The sequence below is a fragment of the Akebia trifoliata genome, chromosome 8 (genome assembly GCF_017979445.1).
Source record: "Akebia trifoliata isolate Shusen 1 chromosome 8, ASM1797944v1, whole genome shotgun sequence".
Classification (NCBI taxonomy): domain Eukaryota; kingdom Viridiplantae; phylum Streptophyta; class Magnoliopsida; order Ranunculales; family Lardizabalaceae; genus Akebia; species Akebia trifoliata.
Window position 1 is genome coordinate 3124104 of NC_141382.1, and position 17989 is coordinate 3142092.

The 17989-nt window shown below is 33.4% G+C and overlaps 2 protein-coding genes across 2 annotated transcripts; one reads left to right on the forward strand and one right to left on the reverse strand.

Annotated features, from left to right (window-relative positions):
* The first annotated feature begins 411 nt into the window (after nucleotides 1-411).
* On the forward strand, nucleotides 412-4091 carry LOC147395470 (S-adenosyl-L-methionine-dependent methyltransferases superfamily protein). The gene is made up of 5 exons (XM_086452460.1): nucleotides 412-701; nucleotides 806-912; nucleotides 1803-2298; nucleotides 3291-3409; nucleotides 3627-4091. Exons 1-5 carry the CDS (start codon nucleotides 447-449, stop codon nucleotides 3826-3828), a joined length of 1179 nt encoding a protein of 392 aa, XP_086308586.1. The 5' UTR covers nucleotides 412-446; the 3' UTR covers nucleotides 3829-4091.
* A 2495-nt stretch (nucleotides 4092-6586) lies between these two features.
* On the reverse strand, nucleotides 6587-11640 carry LOC147395471 (RNA-binding (RRM/RBD/RNP motifs) family protein). The gene is made up of 9 exons (XM_086451463.1): nucleotides 11167-11640; nucleotides 10984-11081; nucleotides 9575-9815; nucleotides 9387-9484; nucleotides 9235-9300; nucleotides 8310-8381; nucleotides 7434-7502; nucleotides 7228-7334; nucleotides 6587-6992 (listed from the first exon to the last, which is right to left on the reverse strand). Exons 1-9 carry the CDS (start codon nucleotides 11541-11543, stop codon nucleotides 6906-6908), a joined length of 1215 nt encoding a protein of 404 aa, XP_086307589.1. The 5' UTR covers nucleotides 11544-11640; the 3' UTR covers nucleotides 6587-6905.
* Between the last annotated feature and the right edge of the window lie 6349 nt (nucleotides 11641-17989).

Sequence of the window (17989 nt, forward strand, 5' to 3'; positions counted from 1 at the left end):
TAATTAAAAAAGGAATAATTGATTTTAAAAGAGAAATTCTGCTACCACACCAACTTTTGCTAAGTGCACAGCATTCAGCATAGGGTTGGCATCATGGGTTCAAAACTCATCTGAGACGGAGACAAATCACCCGAGTTATCTCGATATCAAGCATGGACAAGACAAACAAACGAATCAATGTATCAGAAGAGATTTAAAATCCCATATTCATTTTTCTCATTGTTGATCGAGGCATCTCAAAGGTATCAGAAAACTCATTCGAGACAACTCGATCTCGTTGGGACGAGATGTCAAAACAAGTTTTGTTACTAGGCATTTGAGGTGCTCTTAGTACAAGTTGGTGTGCCAATGAAAGCTTTCTTTTAAAACCATGGGTGGGACCAATGAAAGTTGTCTATAAAAATGGTAGAAGTTAGGGCAGGTGAGTTGAGATTTGAGAAGAAGAAATGGGAAAGAGCGGGAAGAAGCAGAGGTATCCTCAAAGGCATCAACAGAGAGGGTTTTACATTTCAGAAGAAGAACAACAACAAATCAACCTCACTCTTCCCTCTTCTTCTTCTTCTCTTTCTCAAGAACAAGAACATGAAGAACAGAAATCAGAATCAGAATCAGAATCAGAAGTAGAAGTAGAAGCAACAAATGATGAAAATCACTCGATCGATTTCCCTTCCAAGTTCCTACTCTACCAAGAATCTGTTCAAGTAATCAACTAATTTAACTTAATTTATCAAATTTCTTCTTATTATGTTAAAGATTTCGCATTAATTTATCAATTTTGATTTTGGATGAATTTGATTTTTTTTAGTCGCCAAAAGGAGATATTAGCTATCTGCAGAAGTTCTTCTTGATGTACATTGGTGGAAGACTTCCTCTTCATCTCCAAGAAGATTTCTGCGGCACCGCTCTTCTCAGGTACGTTGTTGTTTTTCATCTTTTTCACTTGGATTTTATTTTCGGTTCTTTGGTTTCTTGAAGGGTTCATATTCTTATTATGTCAGCTTGATTAATTAATATAGGGTGGAGATTACAGGTTCTCTGCCTTGTTTTTACAAATTCTTTACTTTTGAATTCTTCGTTAAAGAACAGTTATTCCAAAATCATATTTGCCAAATTGGCATACTTGGGCTGCACACTAGACCTTCGGAAACCCACTATCGATTGAAGTTTCATGATTCACTGCAATGTAATAAAAATAACTTTGTTTATGATTTATGCCCCTTTTGGAATTAATGGATTTTAGAATTTAAATATTCTTTCTCAAAATCATAGTTGCCAAAGTGGCATAGTCAGGTTACACACTAGACTTTGGGAATCGATTGAAGGTTCACGATTCACTGCATTGTAATAAATAACTTTATTTATGATTTATGCTTCTTTTGGAATTAATGGATTTTACAATTTAAATTGGCATGGAATGAATGGATTGTCTATATTCTCTCTACGTTCTTCTGTTTATATTAATTTAAGATTTAATTAGGTGAAAATGAAGGGGAAAAAACTTTGAAGTACCCATCCTGCTTCAAAATTTCAGTAGAACCCTCTCCTTTGGATTGCTCGTGGTATCTCCAAGGAGGTATCCCAAATATCTCCAAAATTTTCATAGTCTGACTCAAAATGAAGGTACCCATATGCAAATGCAGTCTGGCAATCTGCCATTTAATGGCTTCCCCTTTATCCTATAAATCAACCCAATGGAATAATTGTACTGATCTATACTTGTATGCTACTCGGTATACCGTTCTTGTGGTCGTTGCAAGTTGATTTGAGAGATTTAATGTAACCCTTTCCCTTAATGTTTCCAGTACAGAATGGATCCGTGGTGACTCCAGAAGAACGGCAGTAGGAGTGGATTTGGACCTTGAGGCACTTACATGGTGCTTGGAGAATAACGTTAATAAGATTGGGGCTGATGGGTATTCTAGAATATCCCTTTTTCATGGGAATGTCTTGCAACCTATGGAGGCAAGACAAGTCAAGGGAAAAATCCTAGATCAAATGAAAAATGTGACGCTGAATGACTGTGAAGAGTGTTCGCCAGAATCTGCTGCAGAAGTGGGTCTTGTGGGTTCCATTGATGATGAGCCAATGAAGAAGAACTGTCCGTTGCCCGCAAGAGACATTGTGTGTGCATTTAATTACAGCTGTTGTTGCCTCCAGAGGCGAGCAGATCTGGTATTGTATTTCAAGCATGTTCTTTGTACCTTATCTAGAACAGGTGGAATATTCGTTATGGATGTATATGGAGGGATGTCATCGGAGCACAAACTGCGGCTTCAGAGGAGATTTGCAAATTTCACGGTAAGATCCTATTTAACCATATTAATGAGAGAGATTTTTGCATCAGATCGAAGCAGATTGACCTCAATGTAAATGTTGCCATCCATCATACATTTAAAGTGGTCACAGAGGTTTACCTACATTTATTGCTTTCACATAGAGAATAAGTGAGAGGAGTGTAGTGCTTTGGATTCTTTCACTCCCTTTTTGAGCTAAATTAGCATCTTTAAAAGAAAGTTCTCTTTTGGGCTTTAGATCCATAGCTCAGTTGGTTTGACACTTTGCAAAGCAACTTTGAGTTTGTGGGGTTCTAGTCCAGCTTACCCATAAAAAATAAAAAATAAAGGAAAGCTCTCTTTCCTCGGATTTGTAGAAGTTCATAACTTCTACTCCATAAGTTGTCAGTTGTAGTAAAAATGAATCCATTAGACCATTCTTGTTGAGATCTTTTCAAGTATTTGTATTGTCAACTACTCAATCTAAATCTTAAATTTTTTTTTTTAAATTCAAAATTCGCATAATAACCTTAATAACTTGTTCCATTATGACTACCACTATGGTAGAAAAAGTAATTTTAAGTTACCCATTTTACATTTCTTGAGAAGGACAATTCTATTGCTTGAACACCAATTCATAAAAGCAAATTAAAGAGATGCCACTTGAGCATCACATGCCCCTCCACTAGTAATTTATTTAACAAAAAATGTCTAAATGGATTTCTTGTACCTTTAAGCCTGTAATTGCTTGAACCAAGTTGGCTGAAGCACCAACATGATCCTTTTTGTACTTGGCACTTATCCTTCAAATAATCCAAGGTCTTGAATTCGTTCTGGAGAGCTGCGCCCTTTAGGTCCACCCATCTTGAGAAATAAGCACCATATTATAATATTTATATTAAGAACTGAATTTGTTTCCTTTGTTTCATTTACATGAGACCATAAATTTGAAGCTGTGATTTCTGTATTTGTATTTCCATTGGAAGCCCATGTAACCATTTTGATCTACAACTACAGTATATTTGGGAGCAAGCTGAGTTTGATATTATAAACCGCACAACAAGAATTAGTCTCCATTTTAATCTCCAGAAGCAGCAACGGAAGCTTCGCCATGCATTTTCGTACAAGTGGAGACTGTAAGTCATGCTTCTCTAGGCTCTACCCTTACTAAGAAATACTTTATCTTTAAACTTTATATTTTTAAAGAGCCCGGCTCCCATGTAAGAAAATCAATATAGCGTTGTGATGGTGTGGCATGGAACTTGAGTTCATTCGTATCAGAATTCTTACCTCTTAATCAAAGTTTTACAGAAGCTGAATTATTAAAAGATGATTGATAATATATATGTGCAGGTGGTCATTGCCTGAAATCAAGGACTGCTTGGAAGAAGCTGGATTCCAATCTGTCCATTTTTGGATCCGACAAATGCCAGACACAACGGAAGTGAGAAATTCAGAAGGTTTTGGTGTTGGACGAGATGTTAAGTATGAAGAGGTCTTGACTTTCCAACAACAAGATGCATGGAATGCATATATAGTTGGCGTCACAAAATAATTTAGAAGTTACTTCCATGGCCTAGAATTGAGCAAGTTACTCAATTCCATGTCTTGGGCGGCTCCATTTCTCCGAGAATCATTGTTAACCCTCTCTTTGATGGACTAACAAACCAGAAATCGGTTTTGACCGGTAAACCCTAATCATTACTTTTTTTTTTTAATCATGGGTTCGTCTTCAAGCTATTCATAGCAACAAAAAAAATTGCTCGAATCAAATGGCAAGAATTTAATGATCAAACTGATTTTTGGCCTGCCCCTTAACAGTGTTTCTTTGCATAACTATCTTTAGTTTAAATGCATGCTCATGAAGAAACTGTCGTAACTCTTTTGTTTCACACTCCTTTTGTACGCTTGTTTCCGTCCATTTTTAAGAGTCGTTCTACACTGGCTTCATTGGACACTGCACTGAAATGGCAGTGCACAGAGAACCATAGATTTATTTCCTCGAGATACAAGTAAAAAAAAAATATATGTAGTTCTCTGTGTACTGCCACGTCTGTGCAGTGTTGAACGAATTGCCCAATGAAGTCAGTTCAGCATTTTCCTTGTATGATTGTACATGGAAAATGATTTGGTGCGGAAAATATGATTTTCTATATGTATTCTACCTGAAATGCAATTTTGTGCCGAAAATGATTTTCTTCCTTGAGTGCATCACTTACCCATCTAATGTTAACTCTCTCATAAAAAACAGATTTAAAACTCAGACTGGGCTCTCTCTCATATTTCTTGTGAGTTGACTCAAATAACTTAATATTAAATTTATTTTTTTTAAATTAATATTTAATATTAATTAAAATGTTTATTTTGTATAATGAGTTACCTAGACATTTCGATGAAATCATCTTATTTACCGGGACAGTACTCATTCCATAGTACAAAGTAAAAAAAAAAAAAAGCTTGATTGATTAATAAGTTATTTTTTGAAGATATTTAATAAATTCCCTTGATATTAATTTGGCAAGATATCTATTTTTCACCTGTTTTCTTCTCTGTCTAAAATAGTTTAGGAGTGTTGTCATGATAATTCGTAAATTTCGCAATTTTTTATTGTTTATATTGTTTGAGCTTTTGACCTGTCTGAGAATATTTTCAAACTAACTCAGTTGAGTGACAAGACAGACAACTTGACTCGTCAGTTTGACAAGTTTTCTTGACAAAATGGTTTCAATCGAGTTTTGGGACGAAGCCACCTTGAAATCCAATCAAATTGGGGTGACTCGATGAATGTGTTTTAAAACTTATGCTACAAACCCAACTCCCATTTTGACATTTTCGAAGGTGCACTCGAACACTCGTGGATGTAGTTTTCCCACATCCAGTGTTTTGCAATGAAATGGAGTTCTTATGAGCAATTCTTTGCAATTATACAGATCTTAGGGTTGTGTTGGGTTCAACCTTTTAGGATTCCTTTTAGGCCCCTACTGGTTAAAAATTTAAAAAGGCATAACTACTTAAAAGACCCTGTTGGAGAGACTTTTTTCTAACGGCCCATGTTACACTTTGAAAATTAGATTTTGTAATGAAAATACCCTTAATATTTTTAATAAAGGACCATTAAGAAATAAAAAATTTACAAAATGTCCAATCAAACTACCACTAGGGGTTTCAATGGGTACCCATTTAATCGAATCAAAAATCTTGGTTCTGGGATCCTTTTTATTGGAATTGATTAGAGTAGAGTCTAAAATGAAACTTGTGGGTGCCTGGAACTGATTTATTTTGTCATTTCTTTACATACTATAGATGATTTAAGGTATTTTTTTATTTTAAAATAAATACATGTTATATAAAATTCTTCTATTTTTCATATAAATTATCCAATTAAAATTTAAAATGAGTTACTCTTATGAAAATTTATTATTTTTAACTAAGATAAATTTTTATGTTTGAAAAAAATCATAATTTGTATCTTTAATATAATAAATAATGATTTTGTTGATAATATGTTAATTTTATGGAAGGAAATTTTTTTTACAATGATTTAAAATACTTTTTTCCAATTAGATTCTTGAGAATTGGAATCGATGAGTACCCGTGATTTTGTACGGCTTCGATTCCATTTACTTTGGAATGAGACCAAGAACCGATAAGAATTGGAATCGAATTAAATATAATGGTTATCGTTTTAATTTCTTAGGAATCAATCCATTAACACCCCTAACTATCACACAAAACTTAGAGATTATTTAATAATAAATTCTTTAATTAGGATCTTTTTAAGTAATTCTAAAAAAAAAAAAAAATACATAAGACAACACTTTAGAAAAGAAAAACAACTTTCCAGAGTCGACATATTTAATGGGTGTACTTTGACTTCTGACATCTCACAAAAGTAAGAAAAAAATGAGACCACAAGCAAGAGCAGCTCAGATAACCTTTTGAAAACTTTTTTTTTTTATAATTTATTTTATTTGGGAGTGTTGCGTGATCATCTCATTATGTCCCAAACATGATTTCAAAACTCATCAGGTATGAACAAGATCAATACACATATCAATTTTTAAAATGAGATTTAATACCTCACGTTTTATTTTTGAAAATTTTGGACAAACCATCTCAGACATATAAGAAAATTCATCTGAGATAACTCGGTATCAGACATGGACAAGACGAAACGTGAAACCAAGTTTTAAAACCATGGTCCTAAAGTGCGCTCAGACCCCCAAATATATTTCCTGAACAATGCCTCCAAGATATCAAACCCATTCCGTAACACTACTTCCATTGAAAGCCAATTTATGTAAATCAAAATATTCATTTAAACCCCATTAATCAATAAAGCTTTTGCAACAACAAAAAACAAAAACAAAACAGTTTCCCACCACCATCACCCCCCGTGCTTACCTCGGCATCCATTTGTCACAATAGACTGATTGGAAACAAACGAAGCCCAGGCGGAACCACTCTTTTGACAAGGAGTATACGATGGCTCCATCAAAATACAACAAATGTATCGACACATGGAAATACAATGCTCAATACACATTCTCTCACTCGGACCAGGCAATCTTAACATTCACCCATTCTCCATCAAGTAGAGCTTTGGCGAATATCGCAGCTCGACAGACAGTATCAGACAGTTGGCCTTGGTTGACCTCTGCTGTATCTTGGTGGGTTTATCTTGGCAACATCGACAACTATCATCCAACCATTAATGATCTGCAAGCATAGTTAAGAAAAATCAGGGGATCGGTCTAAGAGAGTTGAAACTCATTATTCAAATATAGAGAGATTCTATTGGCACACCAACTTTTGCTAACGCCACCCCAATTTATATGTAAAACGCCAAAGATTCAGTACACTCTTGGGGTGGCATAAGCAAAAGTTCATGTGGCAATAGAATATTAGAATCTCTCTATTCACAAAACAGTGTCGAAGCAGGGAATTTATCTACCTTTCCATTCATTTCTTTCAGAGCAGCACCTGCAGCTTCCTCTGTGGTGTATTCGATGAACGCATAACCCTTGGATCTTTTAGATATCTTGTCCATAATAATCTTAACTGTGAACAGAAGTAGATATGGAGACATGGGTAAGAAAAAAAATAGTGTTTTTTATGAAACTCGTACAAATTACTGGAAGAGACAATAAACAAAAATACCTTCCACGAGTTCACCGAATCCTTCAAATGCTGCTCGTAAGGTTTTCTCTGATGTGTAGAATGAAAGACCTGCCCACCCATAAGAAGCATGGCTTTATAGTTCTCAGGAGATTTGGAAAGTACACTTGATGCATTACTTTCAATCAAGTATTTGGTGTGGTATACAAAAGTTGGTGACAAAAAGAAGAATAACCCTTTTAACCCTAGATTGAAAGGGCTGATAAGCTTACTCTCTTTTCTTCGCTGCCCTAAAAGGGTTATTCATCTTTTTGTCACCAACTTTTGTATACCACACCAAATACTGAAATTATATATGTACACACGAATCAGGATCAAGAGCCAACTAAATGACGTGTTTGTCCTATATGGGTTAGAAATTTCGGAATGGGGATTCTCTCTATGGTGAGGAGATCATCCTCACAAAAAATCAGCCCATTCTGAAGCTTTCAACCCCAATTTACAAGTTGAAGAATGGACTGTCTTGTAAACCACTTTTGATGGGGTTAGAAGTTTTAGAATAGGCTGATTTTTTGTGAGGAGATCTACACTCACAACGCCATATTTAATTTCAATGTTTGACGTGTTATAAAAAACAATCGATGTGCAATATAACATCTCTTTTTCATCCTTTTCTTTGATCTGCACTCATAAGCTATTCTTTTCAGGTAGACCAAATCATATTCTACTCTTCATAAAATTTTACCAAGATAAGACATGGACTCTGGAGGTACAGATCATGAAATTTATATACTTAAGATATAGTGATATTTGCATGCATTATCATCATCTAGGGCAATAAAATGCCAGGTAACAAACCGAAATACCTATGTTGTGGAACATTTCTCGAGATGAAAACCAATTTAGCAAGTAATGTACCTGTTACAAAGAGCCTCTTTGTTTTGATGTTGGGTGTTTGAGTCGTATCTGAAGAATCATGTACATTGCCACCTGGAAAGAACATAAACCATTAAGATAGATTGGTAACTTTTCCATCACCTAGAAATCATTTAATTTAAGTTGGAAATGAAATGCATCGGGAAGCATTAAACTGGAAATGGTGTCTTTTGAAGAGATCCCTTTAAATCCTTAAATCATCAATTACAAATCACTAGCTAGAAAAAATCACTACCTTCATATATTATCAAGAGACTCGTTTCCTTATCAAGTAGGAATCTTAAACAGAAAAATGAGGCAAATTTTTGTTAGGTGAACGTTAGTACGCCATTCGACCCACACCAACAAAGGCTAGAGATACCGCAATAGTTGCATGCCCTCAAACTGTTTTCTGCATGTGTCTCTGACAAAAGGGGTCTGATGTGTTTCACGAGATAAGGTTGGTTCACTAGGGAAAGATAGAGTTGGTGAATCAAAAGTTCCCAAAAGATATAAATTTGGTGAATCAATGGCACAATCAGGTATATGGCTTTTGAATTGAGATTGAGAAGACATCAATTTTCTTACCTATATATACATATTCAGACCCCTTTGTAAAAGAAATTTAAAATATTTATCACCCGATTTTGTTAAACGGTAGTTAGACTATTGGTGATTTCAATGGCATACCACTCCTATGTCATCTACTTAGAACTTGAGAATGAGTTTTTTAATTGGGAGAGCAAAGTAAATTGAGCCCAAATACATTAATTTCATAAACAGCAAAGTAAACTCTCAAAATTGATTAAAAAGATTGGTAAAATGAAAAACAACATTACTACCTCAACGATTGCAACTGTTATCATTAATTGTGAAGAACTATCGAGGTGTGGAATAAAATCCCTCGAAGCTCAACAAAGTAACATACCTGCATAATCCTTATTCACCGACCCAAAATTTTCATCAGGCTTAACAGATAGAACACCAGGTACATCTGCACCACACCAAAGTTGTTATCCTCAGACTGTTCAACATAAATATCACAAAAAATTAAATACAGCATTTGTCGCAGATACTCACCCAGCAATTCCCTTGCGCTTTCCTCGTCAAGTTCACAACAAAACCCAAAATTGTTTTGCCAGGAAATGTGATATATACACATCTGTGCATCCTTCTCACTGCAAAAAATTGCTCACCGACTTTCAGGGTGAAGAAAGAAAAGAAGAGAAATAAATATATAAACAGAGATGTTCAAAAACAAAACTTACTTCCCCAAAACCTTTGTTAGTATTTTAGAATAATGGTCCACCATTTGTGCCTTTGTGACGACTTCAACAGACGGTTTCTCCATTCGAACAAGCCAGTATTTCGAAGTCCCCTCAGAAAACAATCGAAAATTTCCACCATTAAGATTCGATAGACGACCCAATTGAACATTTGGCAAACTATAGTCCTTCTCCGTAGAATCAACATTTGGGTCAGGCTTAACAGATAAAACCTCCGGTAAACCTACAATGAAAGATCACAGAAGATTTTTTTATGTTTATTACAGCAATATCAGGTCTTCTTTAAGCATAAAATTTGAAGCACCTATCTCTTTTTTTCATTTTTCTTTTTTCTTTTTTCTTTTTTCTTTTTTTCTTTTTGATAAGTAAAATATCATTAATAAATAAATAACAGAGGTTGAGATGACCAACCCACGACAATAGAGAACTAACTGCACCAAACAGACCCACTAATTAATTGAAATTCTATAAACCCAACTCCACCTATCCAAGACATCCTCGAAAAAAACACCCAAAAAATTCCTTGAAGATTTTACACCAAAAGAATAGAAATCCCGAGATCGAGATAATGATCTCATGAAGAAGATGTTCTTGACCTTCAAAAACGTGATAATTCATGTGAGAGGAAAATAGTACTTTGGACTGTGCAGTAGGTACGTATCTCGAAGGATGACGGACCAATATAGATCTCAAGGCATTGGTTATTATGACTTCTGAAGACAATAGAAGTGTGCGTCCTAAAATCCAAAATGCCTCTCATCTATCATTCCATGTGACATGATTGAGATTTAATCTTATCTATTATGTAAGGTATCCTAATTAATAGATGGACAATTTAGGTTGGATTTTAGGATTTTTTTTATATCTATGAAGTTATTGGATTTGCAATAAACCCCGTAAACAAATCTCTTGTGTTCTCTTTATGCATTTGATGTTTTGATGTGATTGATTGATTGAACGAACATCAATCTAAAGCTATGTGATTGTTGAAGGAATCCGGAGATCAACGGCATTCAAATTTTTTTCCCTCCAAATCCACCAACAAGCTGGCAAACCCATAACATTCAAAAATCAAATAAGAAAAACAAAAAAGCGTTTTCTCGTTGTGATAGTCTCATTAACATTAAAGCCTAATCCTAATACAGAATGCAATTTGCAATATATCCTCATGTAGCTCTCAAATTGTTGTTAAAAAATTTTCTTTTTGTGGTAAAATGGGATCAAACACACCAAATGTTGGGTGTTTCCACCTCAAAAACCATGTTTTTAATGAGATAATAACAAGCCAAATGTTGGGATCAAACACGCCAAATGTTGGGCGTTTCCACCTCAAAAACCCTGTTTTTAATGAGATAATAACAAGTAACTAAAAGGGGAAACAAAGAACTTACGAGCAAGCTGGCGAGAAGTCTCTTCGTCAATGTCGACGCAAAACCCGAAATGGGTATTGCAGGAAGCATCATAAATACACATCTGAGCTTCCTTCTCACTATAAACCCACAAAAGCAATAACAAAAGATATCAAATTCTGATCGATGAACCCAAAAATACAAAGATGGGGTTATCAAACTTACCTTCCTAAAACCCTAGCTAGGGTTTTGACATAATAATCGATAATATCGGATTTAGAGCGAAGAATTTCTATAGGTTTCTCCATGACCACTATCCAGTGACGTTGTTTACTAGTAGAAGAATTTGATGAAGAAAGGAAATCTGAAGTTGTTGTTGTTGTTGTTGAAGAAGAGGAGGAGATAGAGGAGAGATTAGGGTTCCAAGAAGAGCAGATTCTGAAGGCATTTGGGTTGTTGGAGTTGGGTAATTTGAGTTTTATGGGGAAGCAGAGAATGGAAACTTGGAGTTGGGTTTTGAGTGGCAGAATAGTAATTATGTTGGTGTTCTTGGTGGTGATGGTGGTGGTGGTGGTGATGGTGTTGGGAGAGAGACACTTCATGGCTCCCGCCAAGATTTTACTCTGCCTTTGGTCCAAAATCCAGTGAGCCTAATCTACTCTGCACTGCAACATGGGTTTAAATCTTGTAACCTCCGGAGTTGAATTACAATTCTACTCCCACGATCTTTTTTGAAATCAATTGGTATAATATTTTAGGTCCACCGAAACTTATAAAGATTGGCTCTCTGCTTGGCACCAAAGCCACTATGATTGTGACTTTCTAATGTTCCATGGCCAAAGCCCGTTATAAAAAGGGTCTCCCTAGCCTTACTAAGTTAGTAAGGATTTCACCCTTACTAAGGGTCCTTGGGATGATCTCCGATATACATCTCAACTCTAGTTGAAAACAGACCTTCTTGTGTTTCATGTGATTGATTTAATTTTGGGTAATATAGACACATCCGTTTTGATGCATATTTGAGATATCCCCTCCATTTTCGTATTAATGGGTAACTAGAAATGATCAAAATATCTATGTATTATTCAACTTTTAAATAAATAAAATTAAAAAAAAAAAAAAAAAACAAGAATGGGTATTCTTCCTCACACAATTTAATTAATTAATAATTTTTCAATATTATTTTACATTTTAAATCGATGAGAAGAGAACAAATGAAATTTTAATTTTTGAAGACGATGGATTTTGAGAGAGAAAATTAAGAGTTTTTTTTAAGAATAAATCAGCCTAATCCAAAAAATTTTGCCTATATAGGAAAAATATGTTGTCTATAATGTTGTCTACGAGACCCAACCCTATATACATAATGGAAAGAGCGAGAAGTGTGGTTGGGGAATTATCTACGGGTACCTAACTTTTGATTGTAATTAATAATTCACTCTCATACATTTTTTTCTTGACCATCACACATAGTTTTGAATTAATATTTTTTTTTTCTTTTTTTCTATCGAGAGCATACGCGAATGTTTGCAACAACTCTGATATCCCTGGAGAAGTAACCATCATGGTCATTCGAAGGAATAGATAACAATGAAAATCAAGGGCGAAGCCAAGATTTTCTTTTAATGGAGGGCAAACTTATAGTTAATTGGAGGAGGAGAAGGAAGGGGCAAAAATTGGAGGAAGATGAGGGAGTGGGGATAAGAGGGTCGAACGGGGCTTGTTAGTAATTCTAAATGTAGGGGTATATCAAATTTAACCATAAATTTAAGGGTATCTAAAAAAGTTGAGTGGGGACAATTGCCCCCAATGTCTCCTTACTAGCCCCTCCCCTTGTGAAAATTCATTCCAAATCCATGGAATGGATAATAGTGAATCCTTGTGATCATGGAACAATGAAAATTGTCAAATCAAAGTTTAAAATAAAAGTAAATTCTATACATTCTATAAATAGTTAGAAAATTGTTAATTTAAAGGATTGAGTTTATTGAAATTCTAACTTAAGCAAGGAAGTCTATTTCATACGCACCACACCAATGCCCAACGACAATAGTAGAATTGTCGACTACTCTTCAAAGAAAGTTATGCCCTGTTTTTAGTCGAAAGTTATGATTGATCCAAAAAAAAAAAATCATTCTACACTTCATACAAAAATGGTCAAATATTTTTGAAAAAAAAATTATTGAACTATTAATTTTATTTATGAAAATAGTCATATATCTTTTATAATTATTTATTTTATCAAATTGGTTTTGTATCGTGGGATGACATTTGCTACTTTTTTTTTTTGGCATTCCATTGAATCCACATTCAACTTAAGGGCATAAAGGTACATTCATCAAATCATTCACAATCTAAAGTTAGATAATTGTTTTCCTAAACAAAATATAGTTACGAAGTCGAGTACATGACCATTTATGTAATATTTAAAAATATAACAGATTCAATAATTTTGACAAAATAATAATAATTTTAATAATTTTCTCTTTAATTTATTATACTATTATAGCCCCATTAGGTGTGTAAACGGACACTCTTAGCCTTTTAATGAGTTAAATCCTCAAGGACATGTTTATTAATTATTTATTTATTTTCATTAAAAATATATTGCTTCCAAATAATTTTATAGGACACTGACAATCCAATCGACCTTAGTTTGGTTTTATGTATAACTCGATTTATTTTAGTTCTTATTTAGTGAAATCAAATTCAATTTGGTCATAAATCAAAACAAGTTGCACCCACACTGAAAAGTTGTTAAATCTTAATTTCGTCTCTGAACTTCTGATTTAATAAGAAGAGATTAATTTTGAAAATGAATATAATTGAGATAGAATCGTGATATTCTAACTTGAAAATTTTCACTCAATCAATGTGACAAGTGCACAGAATTATAGATCTTTTTTTCGAGATATACATAAAAAAGATCTAGGATTCTGTGTACTTATCACATGGATCGAGTATAGATGGAGTGAAAATTTTCAAGTCAGGTTATCATTAGTCATTGTGATATTACATGTGTTTTTCTAAAATTGCTTGTATTAAGAGGTGATGGTGACGAGGAGTGTGAGTAGAGATTTCCATCAATCACGTTTATGAGATTCTTTTAATTTTCATAGAAACAGAGTTTTGTTCAAAATTGGCAACGACGGGTTATAGTAAGACTCGTGTCAATATGAAACAAATGTAGGGACCGTATCTCTAGTCGACAAGTGTCCTAAATGAGAGAGACAGAAGAGGAGCTTTTAATTTGTATCTTGGAGTAGTGTCCAGCTAAGGCAGCATCTGCCGTGAAATATCCCAAAAGGGTTAAATGGGTTTTTTAACCAAATATTTTGCCAAAATTACTGGCCTAGGATCTATTTTGAAATCTTTATCAAAATATCCGTTTTGGTGTTTATTTATTTTTACCACAATGGATATTTGATGTATAATTATTAAATTGAATTTACCTTGAAACCATTTTTTTTTTTTTATTCTTGAAAACAAATTAAATTTTTGCCAAAAGATATCCATTTTATTGAAATTATATTTATATCCTTAATTTCAAACTATAATAAATTCTTAATATATAGTTATGGCTTTCCCATAATTTTGGAGAAAAGAAATGATTTTTAATAGAGTTTCTCGCTAAAAGATAAAATCCAAATATAAATATAATAATAATAAGATGTGATATGACTAACCCCCGAGGGTTAGTGAGATGGCCAAGACCAAGTCTCAAAAAGCATATTTCTTCAAGTTGAATCTCACCTTAAGGGCAAGCCTCGGGGATTTACCTCGAACATTATCCAGTATGTGTGAAGGTTAGAGTTCGAATCCCACCTTAGAGGTCAATCTCAAGGATTTATCTCAAATATTATCTAGTGCATGCGAGGGGGAGGATTGCACGTGCTCTAAGGATTAATTAGGTGCTCTAAAAAGTTCAGATTCCTCAATTAAAAAATAATAATAATAATCAAAACAACAACAACAACGTGACGTGATTCTTTTGACAAGTATCTAAGAAATATTGTTGGTTAGTAATTTTTGCCTAATATATAACTGTTTTGATGTTTCTCCCTTTTTATTAATTTTAATCACAAATATTATAGTTTTTGTTATTTTGTATATTTAATATAATAAGATAATAGTAAGAACTATCGGTGAAATAAGAAATTGGTATCCAAAGTCATACACCTATATGTTACAATTTCCAAAGTTTTCTTTACTAGTGTGCTACAATTTTAATCTCACATTGAAAATAAAAAATAGAAAGTTCAAGAAATAGTGAGTTTAGAATAGATTTATTTTGCAATTATATAGTGATAAAATATATTTAAATATAACCTTATGGGTTTTGGTAAAAAATTGAGATCAATTTCTTTCTTAATAGTTGGCATAAAATGATCAAACTGCTTTGCTATGACCATTAGCAAAATTCCCTTTATTTTTCTTCAAAAAATTGTAGTCTTCAGGGGCGGATTTACAGTAGGGGCAGTGGGGGCAATTGCTCCCACAAGAATTTCTAAAATCAGTAGGGAGGTTCTAATAATTTTTTAAAAAAAAAATTACCATTCTACTACTTTGCCCCCACAAAAGTTTTGAAAAATTTTCTATTTGTAATTTGCCCCCACAAAAATTTTTAACATACTACTGCTTTGCCCCAGAGAAAATCAGAAAATTTTTCTATTTGTAATTTGCCCCCACGAGAACAATAACCTGGCTCCGCCCCTAGTAGTCTTTGACCTCTTTAACCTTTAGAGTGTTTTTTTCACTGCACATTGTCTTCAACTTATTGTCAAAAATCCTTATCTATTTTTTTTCTTCTAGAAATCCATCATTTTTACCTATCCCGAAAATATCACCCTTCCTTCAATATCTTAAATTTTTAGAGTATTTTTTGAAACCTTTTACTCTCTTGACATTGGGCTAAGTGACTTTGTAACCTTTGTGTAACGTAGAAGAATGAAAGCTACACACTGGCGCTCTCTTATCGATTGGCCTAAGCCTCTTCGCTAACTCGTTCACCTATTATAACCTCTACACCCTACACTATCAGACATTTTCCGTCTATTGTCTTCAACCTCTTGTGAAAAAACTCTTGGTTTTTTCTACAAATGTTTCATTTTCTTCAACTTGGTAATAAATCGTCTCTTGTTCTTGAGGTGTGAAGGTTTAAGGGAAGTGTGATGATTTTGTAACTCAACTTGACAGGGTAACTTAAAAATTCAACTGACATGTACCCTATAAGAATCATAAATTTTTCCCTCCGGATACTCAACTGCACATCCCATAAAAACATGTACAATTATGTATCCTGAGGGAAAAAATCTACGATTATTGCACCTACCACGTTAGTGAGTTTTTGACTTACCTTACTAGGTTGAGTTACAAAATCAACATTCTTAAGGGAATATAATTGTTATGTGTACACACTTTTGGAGATTAAATATTACGAATATAAAAATTGGTATGTTTGAGCAAGGGCATTTTTCTTAGTGTATCAAAGAAGACCATATGTAAGGGAAGGACCACCTATCCATATAGGCTTCATGTCTATGTGACAACTAAGAAGATGATAAGAGTACCACGTGAACCTAACATTTATCAAAAATGAAAAAAAGTCAAAAGCAATAGTCCGATCATTTTATTTCTCAAACTGAGAGATCCATGAATTGGGATTCTAAAAATATATGTGAGTTTTTTAGAACCGTTTGAATCCTTACAACACAAAATTTTAAGAATTCAAAAGATAAAGAAAAGACATTTTCATTGTTGCATTTAGACAAAGTGGGAATTTAGTGGTCGTTTATTTTCAAAGCCTTTGATTGATGTTATTTTTTTTTTTCTAAATCTAGTCCAAACAGCAAACTATAGAGAATGGTAATCTGCATGAACCGAATGAGGACCTTGGTGCCCTTTGTTTTTTATATCTTTAATGTCGCAAACCCACATTAATTAATACTAGTTTTTATGCACGTGCAACACATATTGATTTTTAAATAAGCGTCATTTTTTTCTTACATGAAAATTCAATTATATTACTTATGGTGAAGTTTTTCCAAATTAAGTTTATGTTCAATAAACTAAAAATAATAGAAAAATCAAAGATAGTTGATTACTTTTTCATGCCAACTCTAAGAATATATATTAAAGTCATTTTTTCATTGGTTTATAAGAGGGAGACTGATCCGGCCACTTGGGTTGTTATATTTCAGAGAAAGTGGCATGGAAAAAATATAATATTAATTAAAAACAGTTTTTCATTGGTCTATAAGAGTTAAAGGGGTGTCATTACTTTGAAAATATGGAGGTATTTTAAATATTGACTAAACATTGAGATATTTCATAAGTCGTAAAACTTAAGAATGGAGAGTTGGGACGTTTGTGTAAAAATATTATATTAAAAATATTTTATTTTTATTTAGTGAGTTAATATAATATGACTAAATTAGTAAGCTTTCAAAGTTTACTTATGGTCGCAAGCTCACATTTGGGCATCTGAAAACATGATCTTACAATCACAAAACTAATTAAATAAATAAATTTTAAAAAATATATTTTTTCGTTGTTTTATTTTAATTCCAAGTTTTGAGAATTTGGTAGTTGTCCAGTGTAACACCTTGGATTAATCTCAAAAAAATTAAAATTTTCTTAATATGAGTTTCTCTAGGCAAGTATTATTATCTTCCCTCTTCACCCCTTCAATTTTATTGTCTTTTCTCTCACCTTCCCTAGTTTCTTCTTTCTTTTAAATGATACCCCCTCTAACTACTATCCCCTCCCCATTTTTTTTGACCTTTTTTTATCACAAAGATTTTTTTTAATAATACTCATTAAATCTTATCATATTTCATCTTTTACTCCCTTAACCCCCAAAAGGGATGTTCAGGCAAACTCTAGTTATACTATAAAATAAATCAATAAAATGCTCTAATATATTCATAAAAAATAAAAAAAAAACAAAGAGATTTATCAGATTGACCTACCTAATGAAATTTTAGTCCCTTGCTTTTATCAAGTTTGTTACAAAACAGACTTGACTTTAGACTTTTTGAATCAGACC